This window comes from Xiphophorus hellerii, chromosome 12, assembly GCF_003331165.1.
Source record: "Xiphophorus hellerii strain 12219 chromosome 12, Xiphophorus_hellerii-4.1, whole genome shotgun sequence".
Lineage (NCBI taxonomy): Eukaryota > Metazoa > Chordata > Actinopteri > Cyprinodontiformes > Poeciliidae > Xiphophorus > Xiphophorus hellerii.
The window spans coordinates 9,332,481-9,357,925 of NC_045683.1; the positions used below are offsets into that span (position 1 = coordinate 9,332,481).

The 25,445-nt window shown below is 35.0% G+C and overlaps 1 protein-coding gene across 3 annotated transcripts in view; it reads right to left on the reverse strand.

Annotated features, from left to right (window-relative positions):
- ksr2 (kinase suppressor of ras 2) overlaps positions 1-25,445 on the reverse strand; it is a 118,438-nt gene that overhangs the window by 85,230 nt on the left and 7,763 nt on the right. For 2 of the 3 annotated variants that reach the window (XM_032578267.1, XM_032578266.1), the window contains exons 2-5: positions 14,489-14,629; positions 14,044-14,194; positions 5,040-5,075; positions 2,899-3,400 (exon numbers count right to left, since the gene is read on the reverse strand). In XM_032578267.1, the coding sequence (XP_032434158.1) occupies positions 2,899-3,400; positions 5,040-5,075; positions 14,044-14,194; positions 14,489-14,629 (830 nt within the window). The remainder of the gene's footprint in view (positions 1-2,898; positions 3,401-5,039; positions 5,076-14,043; positions 14,195-14,488; positions 14,630-25,445) is intronic. The other variant, XM_032578268.1, reaches the window with a different exon arrangement.

Consider the following 25,445-nt stretch of genomic DNA (forward strand, 5'->3'; position numbering starts at 1 on the left):
AAATTAAATTAAATAAGCCAATATGCTGCATGTTAATGAATCTGAAATTACTCGTTTTTATACTCTAAATGAGAAACATAATTTGCTTTTGCTGTTAAAAAAAAGATCAACACGAACACGAATAGCCAATTTATAAAACTGCATTCATCTTCTTTAATTGTTCTTGCTAAGTAATGTTTTAATTTTAATTGAGCATCTTTGTGACAATATCTGCTAATCTTTCAATTACAACCTCATTTAATTGTCTGTAAAGCTTTCTGCTCTATCACTTATGAAGCTGACAGCACTCAAAAATTGGCCCATGTACACAGCAGGAAATGACAAATGTGGAGATTGGAGAGAGAGAGAGAGTGGAGCATTCAGGGAGAAAAACAAAACTAAATATGTTTGTCAGGAGACAAAGGAGTGAATTAACTCAAAACAAAACTGAATAAATTTCAATGTGCTCTCGACAGGTGGTGAGGAACAAAATAAGGTTTCTAATTCCAGCACACAGACAAAAAGTTTGCCATCTCTTCTGCATTATGATTTTCAAAATTGGTATCTGTTTCATCTCAGGATGAGACTTTCATAAGTTCGCTAATACTGGATACATTATTTCTAAGAGGCGGGATGGGAGGTTCAGGGTGGAGGAGTGAAAACCATTCTGTGGTTCGCTGGAATCTGAAAAGAAAACATTACCTCAGAGACAAACACATTAAACCAGAAATCACAAAGCCATAGAGCAGAAGACAGGGGTTTGACAAGCGGGCCACCAATGCCTGTTGCCAAATATCTGGGATAAATTCTCTTGATTAAAAATCATGAGTTTCACAATCCCTGCAAATCTATGGTCAAAGCAGAACAAACTTGAAAGGGTGTGCATTATACTATTACATTTATTCTTGTATTAGTTTTAAAAAATGAGTTCCTAATTTTGTCAAGCTTTTTATTAGTGAAAAAATATCTAATCTGATAAACACACAGATAATTACATACATTGTATGAAAAGACATGAACCTTTTTTGTCACATTTTTATATTTATTCAGACTAAAATATTTATATTTTAGATCAGTATTAATTACCAAATTATCTAGGTTCATAAACTCTGTCTAAATTAAGAAGTTTACGTCTTACAAAGGGCACCATTAAGGTACTTTTCTGCTAGATTTTAGACAATTCCTTTTTGTCTAAAATTGAGTTAGGTTTATGGAGATTGACTTCCTTTCATAAATCTGTTGAGGTATAATCTAAAAATTATATACAAGAAAACTGTGTGTTTGAGGTTTATCTACAGCTGGTCTAAATTTAACAGTGAATTAATCTCTCAGAAGCTTTCAAAGCACTTTCACCATCAACCGTTGTCCATGTTAAAGTTGGTACTTTAACTTGTCAATAAGTGACGTTTAATAGTGTTTGAATTCTTCATTATATCTTCATTTTCTTCTTATATACTATAGTGTTTCTAAGGCAAAAGGAACACAATAGGCAGATATTAGTTTTGCAGTGACATTTATCCGTCAGTGGGAAAAAAAGTGAGCCATTGAGTGAACCATTTTTTCACTCAAAAACATATGCTGAGCAGCTTTGGAAATTCAGGACTGGTATATTATGCAGTGATAATGAGATATTAGACCATATCTCATTAAGATAAAGCGAGAAACAGGCCTCTTTGGGTCAGGGGGTAATCCATGTTATGGTGTCCTGGCCACAGTGCCAAGCAATTAAGCTCAAGAAACCAAGGACAGACGGAGCAGTGTGAGCTTATTAGAATCCAGATTTCATAAGGCTGCAATATCCTAGGTAAGGAGAGAACAGGGAAAATCCAAACTGCAGACATTTAATTAATATTTTCCTCATGTCTGAGATAGTTCCTCAGGAAAATATTTGCATTAAGAAAATAACCAAATTTTCCTTCTGATGATGTATTTGAATAAAGAAGAGAAAAACAGATGCCAACTTTGCAGTGAAGCCAGTTCCTTTGCATATTCACATATAAACCAAGCGAGTGTCTCATGCCAGAAGTGAAAAACCAACGTGACGCTTGCCAGCAACGATCTCCAACCAATTATGATGTATTACCAGAAATACTTGGCTATCAGAGAAGCCAGCATATCTGCCCTTTCGCAATAAGATGCAACGTTTCCAGGCACACACAGGCCATTGATTAGAGAGGCTCAACATGCCGCCTGCAGTCTATCAACGCTCGGGGACCGGTAATCAATTCTCTAATGCCGTTTGAGCCTATTCACTGCAGCTATGATCCACTGGTTGCACATGCACATACACACCGAGAGCCACCAACAAATGTCGATGAAACCCTATGAGCAACCAGGCATAAAACAAATATAACCCAGATGGCCATCAAAAAACACTGGACAGCTCTCAAAAGTGTAGCAGCGATAGGGCAATGTCATCTACTGTAATGGCATTATCAAAATGAGTGCATCTCTCCTGAGGCAGACTCTGGTTCCTGATTACCTAGTAGTAGAGGACCGTGTTCATGGCCAAATCTGATCAACATAGCACCAGACATAGGGGTGGCGAGTCAGGAACTAAACCCCTTATCTCTTCTGACAGGCCAGAGCTCCTTTATGGCCAATGATATCCTCCTAGGAATTAATCTGATTGAGGTCAGGTAAAAGATTATGTTCTAGCAACACTGCTAAAAGGAAAGTTAAAGTCCAATTTCTCTTTTGAGAAACTTGGATCAGTCACAATCTCTGAAGGTTTTCTAAACCAACTGACCACTAATATCTTAAGACATTGTGTTTAAAACACCAAATTAGGGGACAAGAAGCAAATAAATTAGTCACAAAGCTTCATTACCACAACAAAATAAATAATTTTTAAGAAAATTCAATTTCAATGCAAAAATATTTAAATAATTTAAATTACACAGTGGTGTTAACACTTACTTTGGTGTTTGAGTCTCATCCAAGCGGTTCCCCAGCTGGAACTCATGGGATTTGCTCCGATGCAACGCCGTGAAACCAGGCAGCAGATAGATGAGCTTGCGGCTTGGTGGTGGTGGCGTTCCAGGGGCCTTCACTTTGTTCCTTCGTCTCATGGGGGGAGTACCTGGTGGAGTCATGGTGTTGACCACCAAAGGAGTCCGAGGAGGTGTGTGACCAAAATGCCTTTGGCGAGGTGATGGTGGCAGGGAACGGTGACCAGAGTCCAAAGAAGGGAAGAGTCCTGTGGCGGGGTTTTCAACAGTAAGTCGATCTGTGTAGAAAGAGGGCGCCAGAGCTTGTGGACTGTGGCACATGTGCTGGTTGTACTTGGACTGAACTTTGGGGCTTTGGGAGAGCTGGAAACGAATCCACTGACTGGCCTCTGGCTGGCACACTGGAGTGTTTTCCTTTCCAGATTCAGAGGTGGGCCACTGGATGGACCAGTCCTGTTTTGCCTGGCTCCCTGTTAAAAAGGACATTACAAAACATCTAGTTGTGACATATACTAAAAAAAAATGTTTAAAGGTTTAAATGAACAGTGCCTTGAAAAACTTTCCATGGCAGTTGAGCATTTTCACATCTCTCATTATGAGAGACTTTAATGTAGTTTATGAATTTTGTGTTTTATAGAAAATCAAAACATGACCTAAATAATGTCAAAAGAAAGAAATGCTTGGTTTTGAAGACTTTGTATTTTGAATATGTTTCTACAGCCGTCATTGTACATCTAAAAACTGAAGTTTATGTCCATGCTTCTTTGCAAAAATAGTACATGAAGAGCATTTTACAGGTCTTACCACAGAGTTTCCAATAAATTTAGGCTAGGACATTGATTGGGACATTCCAACACATGAATTATGCTTTGATCTAAACCAGTAGTTCTAAGTATGGATCACCCATATCCATTGTCCTGCATGTTTTAGGTGGTTAGTTTATTGTTCTAGTGGAAGCTAAATTTATGGGTATTTTTGACCAAAGCAACTTCATGGTTTCTCACTCTTCAAACTTAAAATTTGACTTTTTATTGCCTTCTTTCAACAATAGGTATCTTCTCTTCCATAAATACCAGATTGCACGCATGATCAGTGTCTTTGGTTTTCATGATGAGGTTGGTTCACTAATGTTTTCCTACTAACATTTGAAGCATTTAATAAATGCTTATTAGATTTTTATATGAAACCCCAAGTGATTATTTTCTTGCAGATTTATTATCCACTACCTTGTTTTTGTCGATCCTTTAAAATCCCTGTTATACATTGCAGTTTGTGGTTGTAATGTGACAAATGTAAGAAAGTTTAAGGGTTTTAAATACTCTTGAAATGTACAATAGGTTAATTATTGTCCAGTTAATGATAACCAGTGAGTCAAATATGCTTACATTATTTCAAGTTTTCCCTAAAAATCAGAGTGAATATCACCATTTGTGTCCGTTTTTCATCATCAGAACTTCAATTGATTGCAGTCTGCAATGGAATCACTATTAGGGAAGAGGTCTGTTTAAACATAACCTAAGAGAATGAACTGCTGTGATATGACATGACAGTAAACTAAATTTTAAGTTGCTTGCTTATTTACACTAAAGTCAACAGACCTGTAGGACAACCACAGGTCTTTGTGGTTCTAATATGATCATATTGCTTGAGACACATGCTTGAGACTTTTAGTGTAACTTGAGTGAACATCTCTGCATGATGATAGCTAAGCAGGTGTTTACATTTACTTAAGTGCAGCAGATTGTGATGTCTCTTAGTTGGACAGAAAGAGCTATGTTTCTGCGCAGCGCAGGCAGCAAGCGGATGTTTTGCAGCAAATGAAATGATCAGTTTTGCTACTGGAGCGTTGACGTTACTGTTGGCATATGTCTCCATATCAGTAGAGCCGCTGTGTTTAATATATGGTGATGGACAGACTATTCAGCAGAAGTGGATGGAGCGATAGAATAAAACATAAAAACAGAGCAGGGCAAAGCTGCACGAGTCACAACAAGCAAACTTTGATTGAAACTTTATTTTTACTTAAATGAAAAAAGATGAAAAGAAGTAAAAGATTTAAAAGTGGAAAGCCGAAATGAGTGTTTTTGAGTTTAAGTGACTATACATTACCTCCGTTACTGTGCAATTTATCCTCCTCAAGTTGTTCTTCAGAAAAAAACAAAAGAATATGTGTTTATTGATCTGGAAGGAAAGCAGCAGAAATACAAGCTTTTGTTCTATGTGCAGAAAATAATATTATTAAAATGTATCCTGGAAACTTTTAAGCAGAAGCATCCGTTTCTGCATAGTTAAGTTCTTGTTAAAATGTCCTCCTCTAAAAATTGACTCTGACCTTCTAGCCACTATTAATGCATATTTCTTTGAGCAACTTTCAATTTCAAGTGTTTTTGTGTCATTATTTCTGCTCCCACGGCATTGTCTCTAAGGAAATGTAAACATCAAAAACATAAAACTTCAAACATATTTTCTGTACCAACAGATGAACCACTGGAAATATCTGCAGTGAACTATTCCCACACGAGTTGGAAAACTTGGGGTAAAAATGCCACCAGCCTTTTTGTGTTCTTTAATGTTATAAAGATGAGTTTAAGAGAAGCGATGAGCTGTGAGAGGAAAGAAGAAAAACAAGGAAAACAGTAAAAGTAATACTTATAAAGAACTGTTTTCATTTCTTATTGTTTTAAATAAATCATGCAAATAGTTTATTTCACCTTTCATATTTGCAACATTAACTTCTCCAGAAAGTTTTGTGAAGTTAATTTTAGTTTGTAATAATACAGAGCCAGTTTGTTTAAAATAGAATTTCTTTGTTTGCACAAAAAACAATCCAATTTACTTGTACCATATACAATCCCATCCAATCTACAATAATCTAGTTTCTTTTCAAATATTTATTCATATAATGCAATTCAGCAAATATAACTTTTTCTGAGAGATTCAAACAACCCAAACTCACAGAAATCTAACTCAGTGCTGGCAACATGCCACCTGTCAAAGCCTGTGATAAAATTTTAACCCAATGTCAGTGAAACAGACAGTACAAGTGGTTAGTTTCTTGTCTCTCGCTGACAACTTATCAGGGAACCTGTCGCTGGTCTAGTTGTCATGGAAACCTGTTGGTTCAGGCACTGCATGGCACATAATATCTGCACGATATTTTTCTTTATTTGACGTGATCTTTAAAAAAATAAGTCACAGTGATCTGGATGTAAGTACACAACAGTAACTAATTCTTGACAACCTGCTAACACATTTTATATTTACAGTCTAGAAATTAGTCGGAATCTCTTGAGTCAAAGCACTTTAGCCACTCTGCCCTCAGTGTGACCACCTGAGGAACGCACTTGTGTTTGAACCCGATATCGCCCCTGAAAAACGCTTTATAAACGTTAAAGATGGAGAGAAAAGATGAGGGCCTGATAGAGTGCTCATCCAGAGATACAGAGAATTGTGGCTTCTTTATTAGCAAAGATATACCCGTCGCAGGCCACTCGGAGATGTGACAGTTCAACTTGATGCCACATGAACATTAATCGACTCCGATAAAAAAGTTCACAAAACTGAAGCTGACATCACAGATGGGAGGCAGCAGGAAGATGATTGCATGTGGGCTGGTTGAAAGGTGTTTAATGACTGACGTTCGAGGTGCCAATTAGTGTGGTGCCTTTCAAAATTAAGTTGTTTCTGGGAATGTTGACCGATCACCTTTGATTTGAGTTATGAGCTTCCCTTTGGTAATTATAGTCTTGCATGCTGCTGCCTCTCTTTACTGGTACTTCTGACAGTTCTTGTTAGATGATACCCAGGCGAAATTTCTCTGCAAGAGAAGCAGAGAGCTTGACTCTACCTCGTGAAACTGTTGCCTCACATAATGAGTCAATTCATGGAGAACATTAGTATCTTAGCAACTGCCTCCGGAAAATACTGTCAGGGCTTGTGAATTTATTCTGTCACATAGTTTCACCTGAGCAAAGGACTGTGGCTAACTAAAAACAGTTTGATGATAAATGAAAGGAAGAAGGCATACCAAGCACAACCCCTTTGAGAACTGCAATCTAACTTGTTAGTCATTTTCAAAAGTACATTTCAGAAGTTTCATCTTTGCAAAGCTTTGATCTTAAAAGAACATATCTATACTTCAGAATTTATTAGAACTTCAGAGAGCTGATATTAATAATACCAGGACTATAGTCTACCCTGCTATTCTCTAATGTTTTTTGAAACATCGTGAGTGTTTCAATGGACTCCACAAAATGATAAGAAAATATGCTCCACCATTTAAAAGGTTCAGCTTCTACAAAAACAGGATGACGGTGCGATACACAACCAATATCCAGTCATGAAGGCCATTTGTATAATAATGTGTGTCATCATTAGATATGTTGGTGCATTTTCAGTTTAGTAGTTTTAATAACAATATGTTCATAATGATAATTTGCAATGATCTCTGTTGCACAAGGAAAAGTTTTTTTTGTTGTTGTTTTTATTTTGCTACAGTACAATGTTTTAGGGATTTCTATTTGTTTAGGTTCTCAATGCTAGTGCACTTAGTGATGCTGTGATGTTGGCTGAATGAAGATGCAGACTCAACAGCTTAAAAAGCTTAGAGTAAAATCTGTAGGAAAGAACTACACCACTGCTTTCACTGCTAATTGTCCATCCCTGTCATAACAAGATTAATTATTTACACCTGCAAGCACACCTGTCATCACTATATATTACTGCCACCAGTGCCTCAACACTGGTGGCATTGTGTTGCACTGACTGAATGATGCATTGGCAACAGATGCTCTACTTCTATACATTGAAAGCAAATCAGAATCAGTGCCTCACTAGTCATAAACCTCAGGAGTTACTCTGAACCAGTCTTTGTATTCAGATTTGTTGAAGGGATAAACCTAAAACTTGAAAGGCGGTAACTCTCAGCGACTGGAGTTTCAACCGCTGATTTATGCCTCTTTTGATTTTGCTGTTGTTGTATCTTGTGTTATGGTAGGTTAATTGGGAAGCTTTTTTTCAGTTTTTGATTATAGACCTAATTGGTATTCTGATACCTACTTTTTATTTTTATTGTTTTCACTGCCTGATCAGCAGAATGCTGTTATCCCTGACCTACTCAACCCACACTATGCAGTCTGTTTGATACGTTTTGCTTATGTTGTAACTAGACGTCCACTAACACACATTCTAATTAATTACACACTAACCCAATCCATTAATTAACCCAAATTAATTGCTGAGTTACAGATTAAAAATTCCAACTCACAGAAAGTAGATTTTAAATTGACAATTTGATGCTTTAACTAAATACTTTATTCCCTCCTTTTTGGGCAACCCCATAATTTCTTTGCTTAAAATTTCATAAAAAGAAATTTCCAATTTTTTTTTTTTATCTTACCTAAACCAATATGTCCACATCACATTTAGCTCCAAAGGATGCACCTGAACCATTTAGGGTTTTTTTTCTTTTTTTGCTCTGCCATCATTAATGCATAAAGCACATCCCATCATCATAATCGGTACTAATTTAACTTGCAGCCGAGGCATTGGTAAAAGCTGATAACAGCCTCATAATTGGACTAATTACCTCCAGATATGTTGCTTCTTTTGGCTAAATGGCAGTGAAATGCCACAGTGACTGGTCCTTCTGGCTGCCATTGTAAACAGGATTTAGTGAAAAGGGCAAGGGCTGTGTTCAATAAATTCAGTGTCCCTTTTTAATCTCCACTCTTTTGAGTGGATCGGTTTGTTGAATGTTCTCGCAGTGTAATCACTGGGACTCAAAGTTGGGGCCTGCTAATTAGCTAACAGTCAATAGAGACCACCTGGGTGCTCAGGAAGACAGTTGTTAGTGGTTCGGTCAGTTGCTTCTTTCAGTCATTTGCCTTCTCTTCTCTATCTGGGCTTTTTCTTCTCAACAAGACGATGTGAGTCTTCCTTACCTGCTATTGTCATCACTTATTTCTTGCGTTGATTCTACATCTCATCGCCCCTTTGAGTTACCTCCTTTACATCTTCGTTTCGTCTTATACTCTGTTCCTCTGTATGTATGTATTTCTCTATTTTTTCTTTTCTTTGTGATGGCATTTGTAGCAAAGTAGGTGTGTGTATGCATACAACGCATTACTTTCAATGATCCAAGATTACAGAGCAAACACAGAAGAGAGCTGCTGTTCTAAGAAAAGATCAACACTAACTTTGATCAACAGAAGGCACAAATATTCTAGAAACTACTCATGTATGTTTGTCTGAGAGTATTTTTGTGTGTAGATTTGTCTCCAGGGGTAGACTTGACAATGTGTACATAATGCGGCACAAAGAATTGGCCTGGCTGCCTCCAAATTGTATGACTCATCCTTATTGTAACTCAGAAGAGCTTGTAGTTCTTTTTTTTTTTTTTTGCATCAGTTTCCATCCTCTATTATTTCACTAAAAAGCAACATAGTCACTTATTTTTGCTTTTTTAGCAGATGGATACAATACATATAGCAGTCAACAATGTTCTGGTCTGCCAATTTTTATGATTCAAATGAATCATAACCTTAAGGAAAATATGTATTAAAAAGCAAAAGCGTCAGCAGTTATTTGTAAATCCTGCTCACTTTTCATTCAAAATGCTTGAATATGTGTATTTCTGTTTTAAACATTGCCTTTAAAAAAAAATGCATCCTCCACTCCTTTTACGTGGATGGAATTCTTTCATTTAATTTTTATTCTCACTAAAAGATGGAAACTTCCATCCACACGTGTGAACACGCCGATGTGCAAATGCAACTGTGTTTGGGAGCTAAGACGCATCTCCATTTGGATGAGAATACGAGGACCACCGCAGAGAGCCCCCTATTTCTCTCAGCTGAAAAGTGGCTCCCGCCGCTCTGCTGTTGTGCATTCGCACATTTCAAGTAAAGCCCACCCTGTTAGAGAGCCCATTAGTGGCTCTATTTGGTCAGACCATGTCGCTGGAGAGCAGAAAGAAAGAAAAGGAAGAGTGAAGACACAAATGACAAGGAAAGGCAGAAAAGGTAATAAAAGTAAACTACAGGAAAAAGACAAATACAGGAATAAAATGACAGCTCACTCTTCCAAAGTAAACTTTGATTGTCAAATGAGAAATAATCTAATGTGACTTTATTGTTAAAGTTAAACTATGCGGAGGAATAAATCTTTAAGATTTGTATTTGCAAAATACTGTATACTATAACATTACCAATGACAATGCATGAGAAGTTTTAAGTTTGCTTTGAAGAAATGACTTTCAAGAGAACAGTAATAAATTATAAAATAAGTTATCATCTGAACTACTGCTGGCAAACTAAAGAAATTACAGCAACCTCCAAACTTAGTGGCAGCCCTGGTAACAATGCACCAAAACCAACAGATTAAAATTTGTTTTTATTCAAGTAACATAACAAACCACATGGTAATTCAGAGAATCCAGTCTCCAAATTGTCTACATTCAATGTTGAAAACACACCAAATAAAAATTGAGAAACTTATCAATACACCCCTAAGACTCCTTCACAGTCTTATATATCTGCCTCACATTTCATTGTTATAGAAAGATGCGCTGCACATTGCAGCATTACCTTTCTCCATATTTGGTTGTTTAGTGTAAGTAATTTGTTCACCTGGTCATCAAAATTATTTGTTACGCTTTCACAAAAATATGACATGTACAGTAATTTATAACCGGAAATTTACATACAATGTTTTTTTTTTTATTTTTTAATGAGTCAATGAAGTTTAAAAAGAATAAATTTTCTTTTTTTGTAAATCTCATTGACTAATTTTTCTCTCACTCTCTGACTAAATTAGACTCAAAATCTCCTGTTTCAGGTAGATTGAGATTAAAAAAAAAAAAGCATTAGTGTTTTTTGAATCCCAGAATGATGAGATATTTCTTTTCAGCTTGCATCAAATTGCATTGGGGGTAATCTTTCTTCAACTTCTCACAAGAGTTTGCTCAAACTTTGTCTAGTTCCTGTTAGGTCTGCTCATCTTCCTTCCTGAGTGGCCTTTCAGCTAGTGTCGGTAAATATTATTCATTTTGACTTATTCATACATGATTTGTTTGTGGATAAGGACACTCTGCCCTGCAAGGTATTTTGCTTTTACTCTGGTTGACATGCACATTTCACACCAAAATATGCTCAACTTGGGGCACAGAATCAATCTCCTTTCTCAATATTATGGTGGATAACTGACGTATAAAGTAAAAGTTAATTTAATAATAATAAATAAAAAGAAAATAATAATAATAATAATAATAATAATAAAGATGTTGTGTCTTTTTATCCTGTTAGCTAAATATCTGGTGTCAACTACATAGCACACTTATGTGCAACCTCTAAACAAACATTGAACCAATCACCCAGTAATACTGCTTAACCTCATGTTGATCTATGCAGATGTTCAATCTGCACTGATGAAGATTCACTCATTTTTTATGCTGTTCTTACTTTTAGACTTTTATTACTTACCAGCTCTGCCAAAAATTGTGAAGGACTTCATAGATTTTTCTTCAATGACATCAGGAGTCAATAGGTTAAGATGTGCTATATGATACAATTAAAGTTTTTTGTCCTCTAGTTAAATTAGACAGAATTACACTTTTGGCTGCATTTTAATCAAATGCATTTTCTTCTGTTTTCTTTTCTGAAAATCCCTCTTAAAACTTTTTGGTTTACAGTGAATAATAAAGAACTTAAATCAAAAATTCCAGCATGACATGAGATGAGATCAGAACAGACAACTCAAAGTCAGCAGGGAAGACCAGAGCCATCCCACTGACATCAAAGTGTTTCAGTCACAAAGAGTCAGGACTTACAACATACTAGCCAATACATTAGCATCTCTGCTACATGATAAAGCTTCTTCAGGGAGAAAAACACTCAAATTATGCGTGGGCTTTGCTGCAGCTCATCTTTAAGATGAGCTCTAGGTTTTATTTTTAATCCTCGAGGTTGATAGTTGTCAAAATAAAATAAAATCCAACAAACTGAAATTAAAATTCTAATATTTTCCCAATATCACAGCACATTGTGGCTGTTTCAGTTAAATTTCTTCTGTTGGCAGGAGAACTACATTTATTTTGGGAGAACTTATGCTTATGCCGTTTCTTCCAAACATTTGAACAATTTTTAGACTGAGTCTGAACCCATTTTACTCTTGACGTTTTGAGATCAACAGGCTATTGAGGTGGGAATTACGTTTATCTGTTATTATAACTGAATGGCCTCCCTACAACTATGACTAAAGTAGATTCAATGGCATGTAGCTGATATGCTATGTGGGGAAAATTCAGTATTACTGCCTCCCTGTTTGTGTTACTTCCTCTCTGATTTACAGTTTTGCTTTTGACAGATAAAAAAGGAAAGTCAGGTTTTTGTTTTTCAAATATCTCTTGCACTCTAATCACAAGCAGCACACTGCCCGTTTTTTAAGAAATTGCTCAAATATAAAGTTTGACCCAGTAACGGGGATTATATTTATTTCTGATTTTTGAAATGTTGTAAATAGAGCAACACAATTTCCCTTCTCTTTAAAATTTTTCTTAGATATTATCAACAGATTTCTTAGAAAATGCATCCGCTTCTGTTTCGCTGAACTAAAAGTGTCAGAAAGTTGGATGACGCAGAGAACAAGCTCCTCAAATGACGGTTTAAATATTTTCCAACTGAGAACCAACAACCACAGGCAGTATTATGTCTGTGGTATCTATAGTTATGTTAAAACTGATTTAATGAAATACTCTGTAACAGAGTGATTAATGGAAAGCTGAAGGACAAAAACTTGCATCTTAATTTGAATTCTATGTGAAAGGACAGATGGATCAGAGAGAAAAGAAGTTATTCAACCCACCAACACAGTTCAGTTTCAGTGATGCTCTACTGCCCCCTTCTTGTTAATGTTTGTTATTGCAAGTCTTGGTTGCTTGACAAGCAATATACGGTCTTTTAAAGCCATCTGGTGGGGAGCAAAGGTAATGCATTTATGAAGCTTACGGAAAAATCTCTAAATCTCTTAACTGAAATATTTGAAAATTCTTCTCTGAAGCTCTGTTTACATACATATTCTCCTGATCAAAACCTTGAGAACAAGGAATTTGCTGGACAATAATCAGATTTTAAAAAAGATCTTCAAATAGCTAAATAAATAATCATGAGCAAGAAAGAAAATTTTGTGGAGAAGTTATTTTAATCTTCATTTAAACTCAAAGCTGCTGTTACTTAGCCAATAAAGTTTACTAAAAAGTCAATACATCGTAGTAAATCTGGTTCCACATTAGAAACATTAGAGAATAGGGGTTAAGCACAACCCACATATGGAGATCTTAGTTCTCAAAGCGGCTGTCGCAAGTTCGATTCCTGGCCTTTGCCGCATGTCTTCCCCCTTCTCTGATTACCCACTTTCTTGTCAATTCACTATCAAATAAATGTTACTAGAGCCAATTAAAACCTTAAAAAATAGATAGTAGGACCAAAAAGTTTAAAACTGCAGCTTTTGGTCCATGATCTTAAACTTTTGATCAGTTGAACAAGCTGTTTGAGCATTGTGTAATTATGCTAGTCTTTTGGTTTTGCTCTGCCTGTTTTCTTTTTCTTTTTTCTTTTCTACATCTTGCTGCTTCACTTACAACCTGGCTGTAATCAAGATGTGAAATGACAATACTTTTTCTCCCATCTAAACATTTGAATCTGGATCACTGTAAACATTTTTCATTGTTATTAGATATATTTCCTAGTAACCCGGACTTCCATTTTTTTATTTTGTTTAAAACAAAATCGATTTGTAACATATTAAATCAGCAAAATTTTTAATTTTATTTTTACTTAGGGTTACATTGCTGCTTAAATTTGCCAGTCAGAACTTTTACAAGTTTTTGATGATACCTATGTAACAGGGTATCACAATATAGTACAAGAATAGTAAAAGTGTGATGCTTCTTTACAAAAGCTAGGGGAAAAAATTAATTTCAATCTACTCCGCTTTTTAGCTCAAGGAATATTTGAGATTAAGGAAAAAAGGAGATTAAAAATCCATGTAGCTGTTGTAAAGAGAACATTATATTATAAGAGATTTACATCTCTGTGTCAGCAGAGTGGACTCTTACCAAGTTGGTGAGCCTTTCTGAGGCAGGAGAGGGAAGCGTTAAGTCGGGCACATTCTTCTTCGTTGGCACCAAACTTCTGCAACAGCTCACACACCTGCTCCTCACTCATCTCCAGAAGGCCTTCTAAATTAACCTCACCTGCATTCATCTCCTGAAAAGCATGCACACAACAGATACACAGTACCATTGGTGTTTACCACAATGTACAGAAATGACAAAAACAGCGCCTTTACACACCAACAACAAGATTTGTAAAGTGCCTGAAATGGATCATAAAGACGTGTTCTATGTTCCTTCTGTGACCCAAACCTGAAAAGTTGGTTGAGCCTGCGAGGAAACGCAAAACTCATGGTTCTTTTTATATTATGGTTCTGTATTATTGGTTTCTCTATTATAACAACATTTCCAGTGGGGAGAAATGAAACAACAAAGAACTACACATCACCTCTGCGACCTCCTTCCTTAAGTTGACAATGCGGAACCAGTGGTCGAGGCGAGGGAAGTCTTCCAGCTCTGCACTGCGCTCCTCTAAGGCCACTTTGCACTTGCAGGACAGCTGGCGGCTGAAGTACTTCACCAACTTCCCCTGTTAAGGACAAACACGGTTAGGAAAGTGATCCAAATCCATGTAACATTTAAATAGAACGAATTGTTCACTAAATTGTTTTTAATTATGAGAATTTAAAAAATTCCAAATAAGTGAAAACAGACATAAAACACTGGTTGGCAGCACAACTCACACAAAAGAACAAACAACTCATGCTAGATTTAAGAGAATATTTAATAGAAGACATTGAAAGAGCCTGTAGAGAGAACCCGTTTCATAACTTCAGCAAGCTTCAGCTTCGTCTCTAGGAACAGCCGAGAGCAGCTGGTCAGCTGACCTTAAAGACCGTGAAGGAGAGAACAGGTGAAGCAGACAGGGTGGAGGAAGGTTATTAAGACACTTCAAAACAACTCAAAGAATTCAAAACTCAATTGTGTAGCACACAGATTGACAGTAAACAAAAACAACCAGAACAGGAGTGATATGAAGTCATCAGTGTGATCAAGCAAAAAGATTAACTGACTGGATAACTGATTACAGGTGTGAAGGGAGAGGGGGGAGAGAATACAAGGTTCTACAAAATGAAGCTAATACAGAAGAATAACTAGACCCAAGAAACAATTAAACTAGAGAAAGAAGGAATAACTAGACATAAGAAATAAACATAACAAACCAGAAATACTGAGAAAAGATCTAATCAGAGAAAAGGAACAAGGAACACAGGAACCCGGCATCCTGACAAATATACCATTAAAAACATTGTGAGGCCCAATTTTATAGTGCTGAAGAAAATATGCTGTTTCTGAAAATAGAATGGAATAATTACTTAAAAGTATTTTTATTTCTCAGTTTTAACAGTAAACTGATAAATATTCCAACTTTCAACTAAATGATGTGTAGACTTAACCACATTGTCATCAGAATCAGCTTTATTGACCATGTTTGTGCACACAAACAAGGAATTTAACTTCAGTTCCACTTTGCTCACAATGCACAGACGTTTTAAATATAATTATGTAAAGTTGGTTAAAATTTATACAGGATTCTGATGATGCCACCACAGTATAGTCTTGGTGTCTAACAGCCTCTGTTAGAGCCAAAAATAGGAAATATTTAAATTATTTGTATTTTTTTTTGTTGTTTTTTATCTTATATTTAGTCAAGAAGATTGATATTTGTTCAGGCCATTTTTATTGTGAAACTTAGTTTTATTTTGAAAGGCTTACTTCCTGTCGGGCCGTATATTGTATTAGAAAAACTATTGACGGATTGCTGAGACACAGACGGATTATATACAGTTTTTGACCGTGTAGGCTGTATTTTTTTATTTTTTGGAAAAAAAGAATTATAAAACTGATTTATCGTCGTTTTTGTATTTGCATTTTTTTATTTTTTTTTACAGATAAAGAATCTTTTGTTAAATTCACGGTTTGCACGCGTCCTTTACTTCCTGTGTCTAAGGAATGACAGATATTGGATCTGTTGCCTCTAACAGATTTTCTTCTAGCTCCCTATTTATCTCTATGCAACTTCCCATCAACGCTAACTTTGTCTCTCTATCCAACACGAAGCAGCTATCACACTATGACTTTCTTCCAACAATAGCTTTCTCCTTACTCCAATGTCATTTAACATTAGACATGTCCAACACATGTAAAACTTTTTCTTAAGTTAAAATGGGCTTATAATAGACAGATCTCCATTTTCAAAATAAAAATATAAAAGACATGTACCTTTCTCTCTTCTACAAAATTAGGCTCTATTTTGTCACATAAATTCAGTGAAATGTAGTAAAGATTGTGAATGTGTAGACGTCTAATAAACATATATACATTACAAGCTTATATCTACTTATTAGACATTTAAGCTTCTTCAGCTATTTTACCTCATTTTACGTCCAGACTATGGAGTTTATTGGATATTAAGCCAATTCAAATGAATATCAAAACTGTGAATTATAAAACAAAATGAAAATAATATAAATCCACAGTCATACATGAAAATAATAAGGAGTCTTTTATTTCTTACTGATTCTGTATCTTTTAATACAAAATTAGAAAATAGAAACAAATTTTAAGTTGGAATGTAATGGAAGCACAGGCTTCAGAGTAACAGTTTCCCCTTGTGGTGACAGATTAAAATTGCAACCTATCAAAATAGAACCTTTCCACATTAAACATTGAATAGAGTTGAATTCTTTTATTCTAGAATATTTTATTTTCCCTGGAAATTTTCTTCAGTGACTTTTGTAATAAGAATTACTGATATGGTTAACCTTTGTGTTATTTGTTGATATTTTCTCCTACGAAGACACATGTACAGTCAAATATGAAAAACAGCAAAACGTACTGAAGCCAAGGAGTACATTTTTATAGTAAAAGCAAAATGGAAAAATTACATATGAAAAGTTTAAAACAGTAAATGTTACCAGTCCAAATCCAAAGCCTTCATGGTGAAATTTGAGGTCAGGTGAGAAAGTTTAACTTTTAAATTTGAAACTTAAAATATAAGTTTAAAATATAATTTTTCAAATGGCAGCTTTTCTGAGCTCAAATGTTGCTGACTTTCAAATTATACATAGCTGCTTTTCTGGCTTCCTATAGCAGCTGTTTTTCCTTTTATTAAAGAAAACATTTTTGCATGTAAGTATTGATAGAAAATTATGTTTTTTTTCTGCTCTCACTGCTTTTTACAAGACTTTTAGTACCATCTCTTCTATTAAAACTAAAAACGGTTACATACATGGGGCAAAACAAATCAATTATGTTTTAAAAGATAAAGTAAAGTCTAAGCAGGTCAGTTTGAGAGAAAAAACTGATAAAAAATGTTTTTATATATTTTCTGTTCTTTCCTAAAATAATTAGTAAATAATTTGAGTTTAAAAATACAAATGTCTTAAACATGTGAAGGCACAGCTGTAATGTGCTGAAAGAGCAGAGCTGTTATTATTGAACAAAATCACATGCTATAAAAGAACATACTGAAAAAGATCTTAAATAACTGAAATCCTACATCCAAAAACATTTTGGCTGCATGATTTTGAGCATAACTCAGTAATGACATAACAAATAATTCCATTGAAAAAGCTTACCTCAGTCAAAAGTAAAATAATGTAATCATAATTTAACAGGAGAAAATTAAAAAACTGATTTTTATGGGCTTGTGATAATATGAGCACCCCACAATAAATACTCTCAACACATAGAGGCCACCAAAGAAACAAAAGAATGTGAAATTATGTCATCAAAACATATTGGTATGCATAACTGCTCAATCAAAGGTACGTGTGTACAGTTTAAGAGAATGAAGGTTATATTAAACTATGTATGTCACTTACATCCCCTCTGAAATGCTTCATTACAGCCAGCTATCAGGAAACTACTTGTCCTGACTGAATGACGCAGAATAAGCTCCTCACCACTGCTGAACCAGGACATATTAATGTCTTTGTTACTAAGGAGTTTTTGGTCTGATTGAAGACAATGGTGAGGGCCCAGAGAGGGTGACGTGATGCTTGAGATTTAGATGATGCATGTGGATGGCCCAGTTCCAAAAGTACACCTACAAAATGACTGCTAGAAAATAGACATTGCTGGCCTACATCAGTGCATACCAAAGTAGAAACCAGTGGAGGAGGGACCAGCAAGTCACCTCTGAATGCAGAAAACCCTCCAGTAAAAGCTGCCCACGGCTGCTAACGCTCTGCCTGATAAGGCAGCTGCTCAGTCCACTCCTACAGAGAGACACAAATTTACCAAAAACTCTTACTGTAGCTCTCATTCTTACCGTGCAAGAAAATTCCTTGGAAAAATCATCTTACAATGTATCGAACTGATTTTCTAAATATGTGTTCAGATATCTGAGCAGTATTTTTTTTATTTTTATTTTAGTCTAATGTCTTCTTGTTCATCACTCATTAAAGTCTGCACTCAGAAAAACAAATAATTTAAATGCCTTCAATATAATTTACCCATAAATTGTTTGTTTTGTGTGCATTACATTAATATAATTGATCTGATCTGACTAATTGTGGTCTGCAGTTAGTGGCACTGCTTGTACATTTGCTTAGGAAATTTTAAAAATGTATCTTTTTATTACATTCACATCATCTCACACTGAAATGTTTTGAAAAACCTAATTTAAATTGGCTGACAATAATTTTATATATTATATATGTTTTGAATGGGAGTCTGCAGTTCAAACACAACACACAACAGATTTGCTATTTTTTAAAAGGCATAAGAATGACATGAAGAAAAATTTAATTAAAGGTCACTTCAAAATACACAAACTATCCACATTTTATACAAGCAATATCGGCACTGCCAAATTTAGACAAAAATTATATTTGAAACACAATTTGCCCAATGATCTTGGAAGTTTAACTTGATTATGGTGCCTGGAAACTATTATTTAGCAATTTGTGATTTCCATGTTTCCCTGTGGTATATAAATATAATGTGACAAAGAAGATCTATATTTTTAGTCTCCATTCAATACAGGAAAAATCAGAGTGACTAAATTAGGTCAGATGTGGGTTTTTAATAGATTTCTACCTGCCAAAACCTGTCCAGAACAACAGTCAAAGCAATAAAATAATGTAAACAACAGGAACTGTACCAAACAAATTTGGACAAAGACCCACGTTTATGATACCACCATGCATATATAGTAGAGAACTATTGCACAGGGTTGTATCTTGGCGTAACAATGTATCCATAGCAACTATTTACTTTATGGCTTTGTAAAAAAGACATCTTTACCACAGTTACCAACACTTCTGGAGTCCAAGAACACATACGGTAAACATGAGAACATAAAGAGTTTGCAGACCTGAGCACAATTAACTCAGCTGCTGTTCCCTTCAATCCTAGATTAAAGATGATCTGAAGAACAGAAAATTATGTGGAAAACAGATTAATTTAATGAAGGAATATGTCAGAAAAAGAGCTAAAAGGATGGGGTTTGATTCAAAAGTTGGAAATCACATTTTATTTGATCAAAAAACAGTTTTTCTTTCTTTTATGCCTGCTTTAAGTGCCACTTAACCTTTTAAATGGCAGTCCTTATGACATGAACAATGGTGGTTTCTGACATCTTTTAAATCTGCATTGTTATTGTTTCTATAAGACCCATTACAAAACTGTGCTGCAATTATAAAGCACTGATAAGGCAACATGAAAACCAGAACTGACGGAACATACTGCCCAGCATGTGTATAGACATAAGCTGCAGTGACTTAAAGGATAATAACAATATGCCACAATTATACATGGTTTTTGCACTTTATTATCTTTGCCTTCTGTCTCTCCCGTTGCACACACAGATTTCTTCTGCCAGCAGTATCTTATAAATCATCCATTTACACACGTTTAGTGGTGAGACTACGACTTTTACATTTGGCAGAATTTGCAATCTGGGAAAACCCTTGCTAAACAAGTGCATAAGTAGGATGATATCCAAGCAAATATCTCAAAAAGCTATTTCTTACTGCAACTATTCTCATGCCTGCAGCATCTTTTACATGTTTTGACATGGATAATAATGTGTTTCACATTAACTAGAGGTGATGATGATAGTGAGAAAGATGCAAAAGGTGTCAGCTATGAAAACAATGGCAGCTTAGAAAAGAAAGTGTCCAAAAACAGTTTCAATGCTTTTGATAGTAAGAACTAACTATGACGATAAACACTGATTAGCAAAAATAGTACTCATGTTGTAGATTACATCTTACAAGTGTATTTGAGAAACAGAACAACCCAGAAATGATAAGTTACAGATATAGGTCCTTATAACGGATCATAGCTCAAACACACCTGTTGAATTTATGTGTGAGATTGCGAATGAATAAACTTTAAAATGATCAGTTTTCATTTTATATTCTCTATAATAACAACAAACAAACAAATTGATCTGATATGAAACAAAATCAATCTACCTGTTTAAACGTCTTCAGTTATGTGCATTAGTGCTGTTCTTGTGGATTGGTTTTCTCTAACACTGTATCTGTTAATGTGTTGTGTTTATCGAAAAAGGCACTGAGTCTTCAGGTGAAAAGTTTTCTGGGATTTTAAAGAACTGAGAAAGTAATGATAGTGACAGATGTGGACTGCAATTAATGAAAAGATGTTTGTTCCCAGCATTAAATATTGCAGTAAATTTAGTGATTTTCATTTGATGGGGAAATGATCTTGTTGTAAATGATAAGTTACAGATATAGGCCGATGAATCCACAATCCACATTGTTAACTAATGTCATGTTTGTTTGTTTTTAATTAATAAATTGAAAAATTAATTCAGTTTTGGAGAATAGGGCTGCACAGTTGGTAGAACTGTTGCCTTGCAGCAAGAAGGTCCTGGGTTCGATTCCCAGCCCGGGGTCTTTCTGCATGGAGTTTGCATGTTCTCCCTGTGCATGGTGGGTTCTCTCCGGGTACTCCGGCTTCCTCCCACAGTCCAAAAACATGACTGTTAGGTTAATTGGTCTTTCTAAATTCTCCCTAGGTGTGTGTGCATGGTTGTGTGTCCTGTCTGTCTCTGTGTTGCCCTGTGACAGACTGTCGACCTGTCCAGGATGACCCCGCCTCTCGCCCGGAACGTTAGCTGAAGATAGGCACCAGCACCTCCCGACCCCGCTAGGGACAGGGGTGTAAGAAAATGGATGGATGGATGAATTCAATTTTGCATTTTTAAATACAGCCGCCCACGTGTCAGTCATTTCTTAGCAAAAATTTTGCATTCACCAAATTGTACTTTAGTTTTACTAAAATAAACATATCTTTACCAGAGCATGTATTTAACGTGATGCAATCTGTAACTACAATTATGATTGTAACAGCAGAGTAAAGATGCAAAATTTAAGAAGAGAACAGATTTATATTTACATCTCTGTACATGCAAATGAAATCTGTCTTAATCTACAATTGTTCAGATTAGGAAAAAGGTCATGATGTTTAGTGGAGGGATCTACTTTGCTAAATGAAACATTTAAAAATAATTGTTTGAACTTTGTCACTCTATCATTATTTCCAATAAATGCTTCTCCAGCATATATTGTTGATTTATAATGTCACAAGGCAAATATAACGCAATGGGTTTCAGATTGTAGGTTTTATATGAACAGTTTTTAATGCTAAATCTTTGTGAGGCTTTGTTATTGATGGGTGTCACACAGAGCAAACTAATCACCTCAATATTGTCAAATAATAAAAGTGCTAAAATGTGGTGTAAATTGCTAAATACTTTTTACATGCACCATATTTCTGTTGAAACTGGCTGAAGCTGTTTGCTGATTTTCTACGACGCTGTGTTCCTTTAAGACTCTTGAACCAAATGAAATCTGTTCTCTGTGAAGAAATCAGCTACAGTGACCGCTCCACGACTGCCGTTCTGTTAATCCTGACAAACTGCAACGCTTAATGAATCTACGGCAGGTTGTCACTTCCACACAGCTTCAACAAATCTCTCCTAAAGAGTTCATACACATTTTTTAAAATCTATTTTATTTTATTTTATTTTATTCGCTATTTTACTTTTCAAAATTCAAATCTATTCCAGAACTCTCTTCTTTTTCAGCCTACTTATAAAGTAGCAAAGTTTATTATCAATTTATGGAAAACATTTCTTCAGTTATGCTTGATGGACAGACATTTAAATAGATGGATCTGTGACTGAAAAAAGAAAAATGCACGGACGGACATATAGACGAATGGATGGATATTTATACAACAATACAAAATTTAGGTCAAAACATGAGGAACAGAGCCTTAAATATGTTATTGCAGAGGACTACAACCAGGAGCATTAATCAGAAGAGGCCCATGGTAACACAGGAGGAACTGCAGAGATCAATAACTTAAACTCAAGCTGTCAATAAGACAAAAATTATTTGTGAACTCTGCAAATAGAAGAGCGGCCATATGGGAGCCATTTTTTAAAGAAAATCAAAAGAATTACTGCTTAAGTTTGCCACAAATGATATTGGAAACACAACAAACATAATCAGAAAATATGGCTCTAGGCAGATCAGATTAAAATTTATGCAATTTAATCTCTGAATAATTTTTGGTTTATTCTTAATCCTGGAAGATTTAGATTTCAAGTTATCCTTAGTCTAAGAAATAAATATGTTTTCTATTAAAAAAAAATAATAACACACACATTCTTAAAACACATTTTTAAAAATGCAAATGGATTTGTAGTAACAGTAGTATGAGCTTAGAAAAAAAAATTCTCTCCACATTCATTAAACGTGACATATTGAAAACAATTTATATCCTTCTTATCAAACTCAAGTTGGGACAAGAAACTTGTTAAATACATACCAGCAACGCCAACAAGGCAGTTAAGTTTTAAATTACACCACAAAAAGACTCAACAACTTAGGCTCCATTTAAAAACCGTACCTCTACATGGGAAATAATCTAAACATGGTCCACTTAGAGATTTGTATGACTAAAAGTGTAGATGCACATTTTTAAAACTTTAAAACTTTAAAACTGGGGGGTTAATTAAAAAAGAACCATTGCAAGCATAAATCACAGCAAAAGACCTTAAGATATGAGGTTATATTAGTGAAAATATAGAGGTTAAGAAGTTTGAATATTTTTGCAATGTAAATTAAAATTTTCCTAGATTTTGACAAAATATAAGCATTTTTTCACCCAAAATTGACCAGATTAATATACTTTTTTTTTTTAAATCCCTCATATAGATTATGTTGACAGAGAAAAACTTTTCTTCTAAAAGCTGGCAACATTTATTGTTTAACAAAGGGTGCTAAGCCACTCTGTCCAACTAACATTAAAATCATATGAACAAAAAATACTTGTGTTCACAGTTCATAAGCAATATTTAAGAGAAAACTTATCTAATGTTTGCAGAATAGTCATAAAAAATGAGACATGAAAAATATGTTATTATGAATAAGTAAATTGCTGCTAATTTGTAACAGATGGTTAATTGTTTATTTAAAAGGTTAGTGTAATATGTTGTTGCACATAAAAATACATAGTATCACTGTGAAATTTCAGGAAAAAGTCATTGCATCCCTTGTGTGTTACACAATGAGGCCTCGGTTTCTCACACTGTCACTAATAAAGACAATGTAAGCACTGTCTTTCTAATATAAAGTGTTTCAAGATAATGTAAAACTCACTTAGGTGTTTCCATACAGGAATTCTAGCATTAAAAGTTATTGGAAGATGTGTGGTGTAAGAGGAAATATTAAAAAGATTTGAAAAAGATATTTTGTTTTCTATCCTATCCATTCTGATTTCCATGAAATTGCTGCGATACCTGTGTTTCTTTTCTTTCACTACAACATTGTATGCCAAAAGGTGTTTTTATTTCTGCATGAAATCACATCTATTTTACATAATTATAAGAAAATTGAGATCATGTGTTAAGTGTCATCCATCTGTCAGACCATAGACAGAGCAAAAGTTCAAACTAATAAATGTACTATAATGTGATAGAAAAACTTTTCTTGCTTGCTAAGAAATGGGCTACAACAACAGTTTCCAATGTAAGTAAGTAACGTAAGTGGACCATGTTTAGATTATCTCCCATGAAGAGATACGTTTTTAAATGGAGCCTAAGTTGCTGAGTGTGTTTGTGGTGTAATTTAAAACTTGCTTAACTGCCTTGTTGGTGTTGCTTGTGTGTAATTAATTTCCAGAAGACTTTTGGAATTACTTTTTACCATACTACCATACTTTTTAGTTGCATCTCAAAAGTAAGACACAAATAGGTTACTTGTTCTTTTAGTCTTGGTCAGAGAGTACTTTACATGACCCTGTTTGCCTCGAGCAGAATGAACTTTTCATCCCATTGAGCTACAATGCTCCAACTGTTCCTCCCAGTCTTTGTAAATAAAAATCACCATGGTTCCACTTTGACACAAAAAGTTTATCTGAAATTTATCTCTGCCAGGTTTTTGTCCACCTGACGGAACTGAATATGAATGAAGCATTGTTAGTAAATTTGTCTTCTTGATTTCTTTGATTGTGCTAAGATATGTAGAGTTGGTTCTGTGGTCGTAGAAACATGCCTGACCTGTCGGGAATTTTATCACATGTAGATTTTTTGATGTTGAATAATTTGGAAAGTTGCCAGTGTTGGAGGTTTTTAGCTTTAGCCGTAGAGCAGACCTCTTGATAAGAAGAACTGAACTTTATGGACTCAACAATGAACCATAAAAATCTTCTCGATTAGAAGATTTTTATGGGCACGACTTCATGGAATCAGATAAATAAGAAGCTTGCTGAGGTGACTCCCTCTTAAAGCATTGTTGTAAAAATGACTGTCACTGATGATGCTCCATCTTACATGGTGGTTTTACTAGCAAGAGCATAAATATCTCAAAGGAAATCCTGATCCCCAGTATTTTTTTTTCAAATTCACTTTATTTTTCTGCCATACCAGGCCTCCTATCAGTCTTCGCTCACTTATGAACAGGATCTCAAGATACTCAGACTCCTGTTTTTCAACACCAAAATGTTAGTTGGCTTTAATTTCTGCATTAAAAATAATTATATCGCATTTCTCCATCTGTATACAAAGGTCCTTGTAAAAAAATAATGTTATTTAGTATGTTAACTGTATTCCACAAGTGTCTAAGGGATGCCACCAACAATGTGTAATTATGCTAATGGCTAGTGTAACACATCAGACATCTAGGTGACAATGTAAGCCCTTTCGTGTTCAAAGAAAATGCTAAATATTGAGACTGATGACAAACATTTGGTATTTTTATGACAAAACCAGATATCATATCATGTATTTCCTCATACACACAGCTTTCCACATAATATTACTGACCAGTCTGGAATTTTATCACATGTAGATTTTTTGA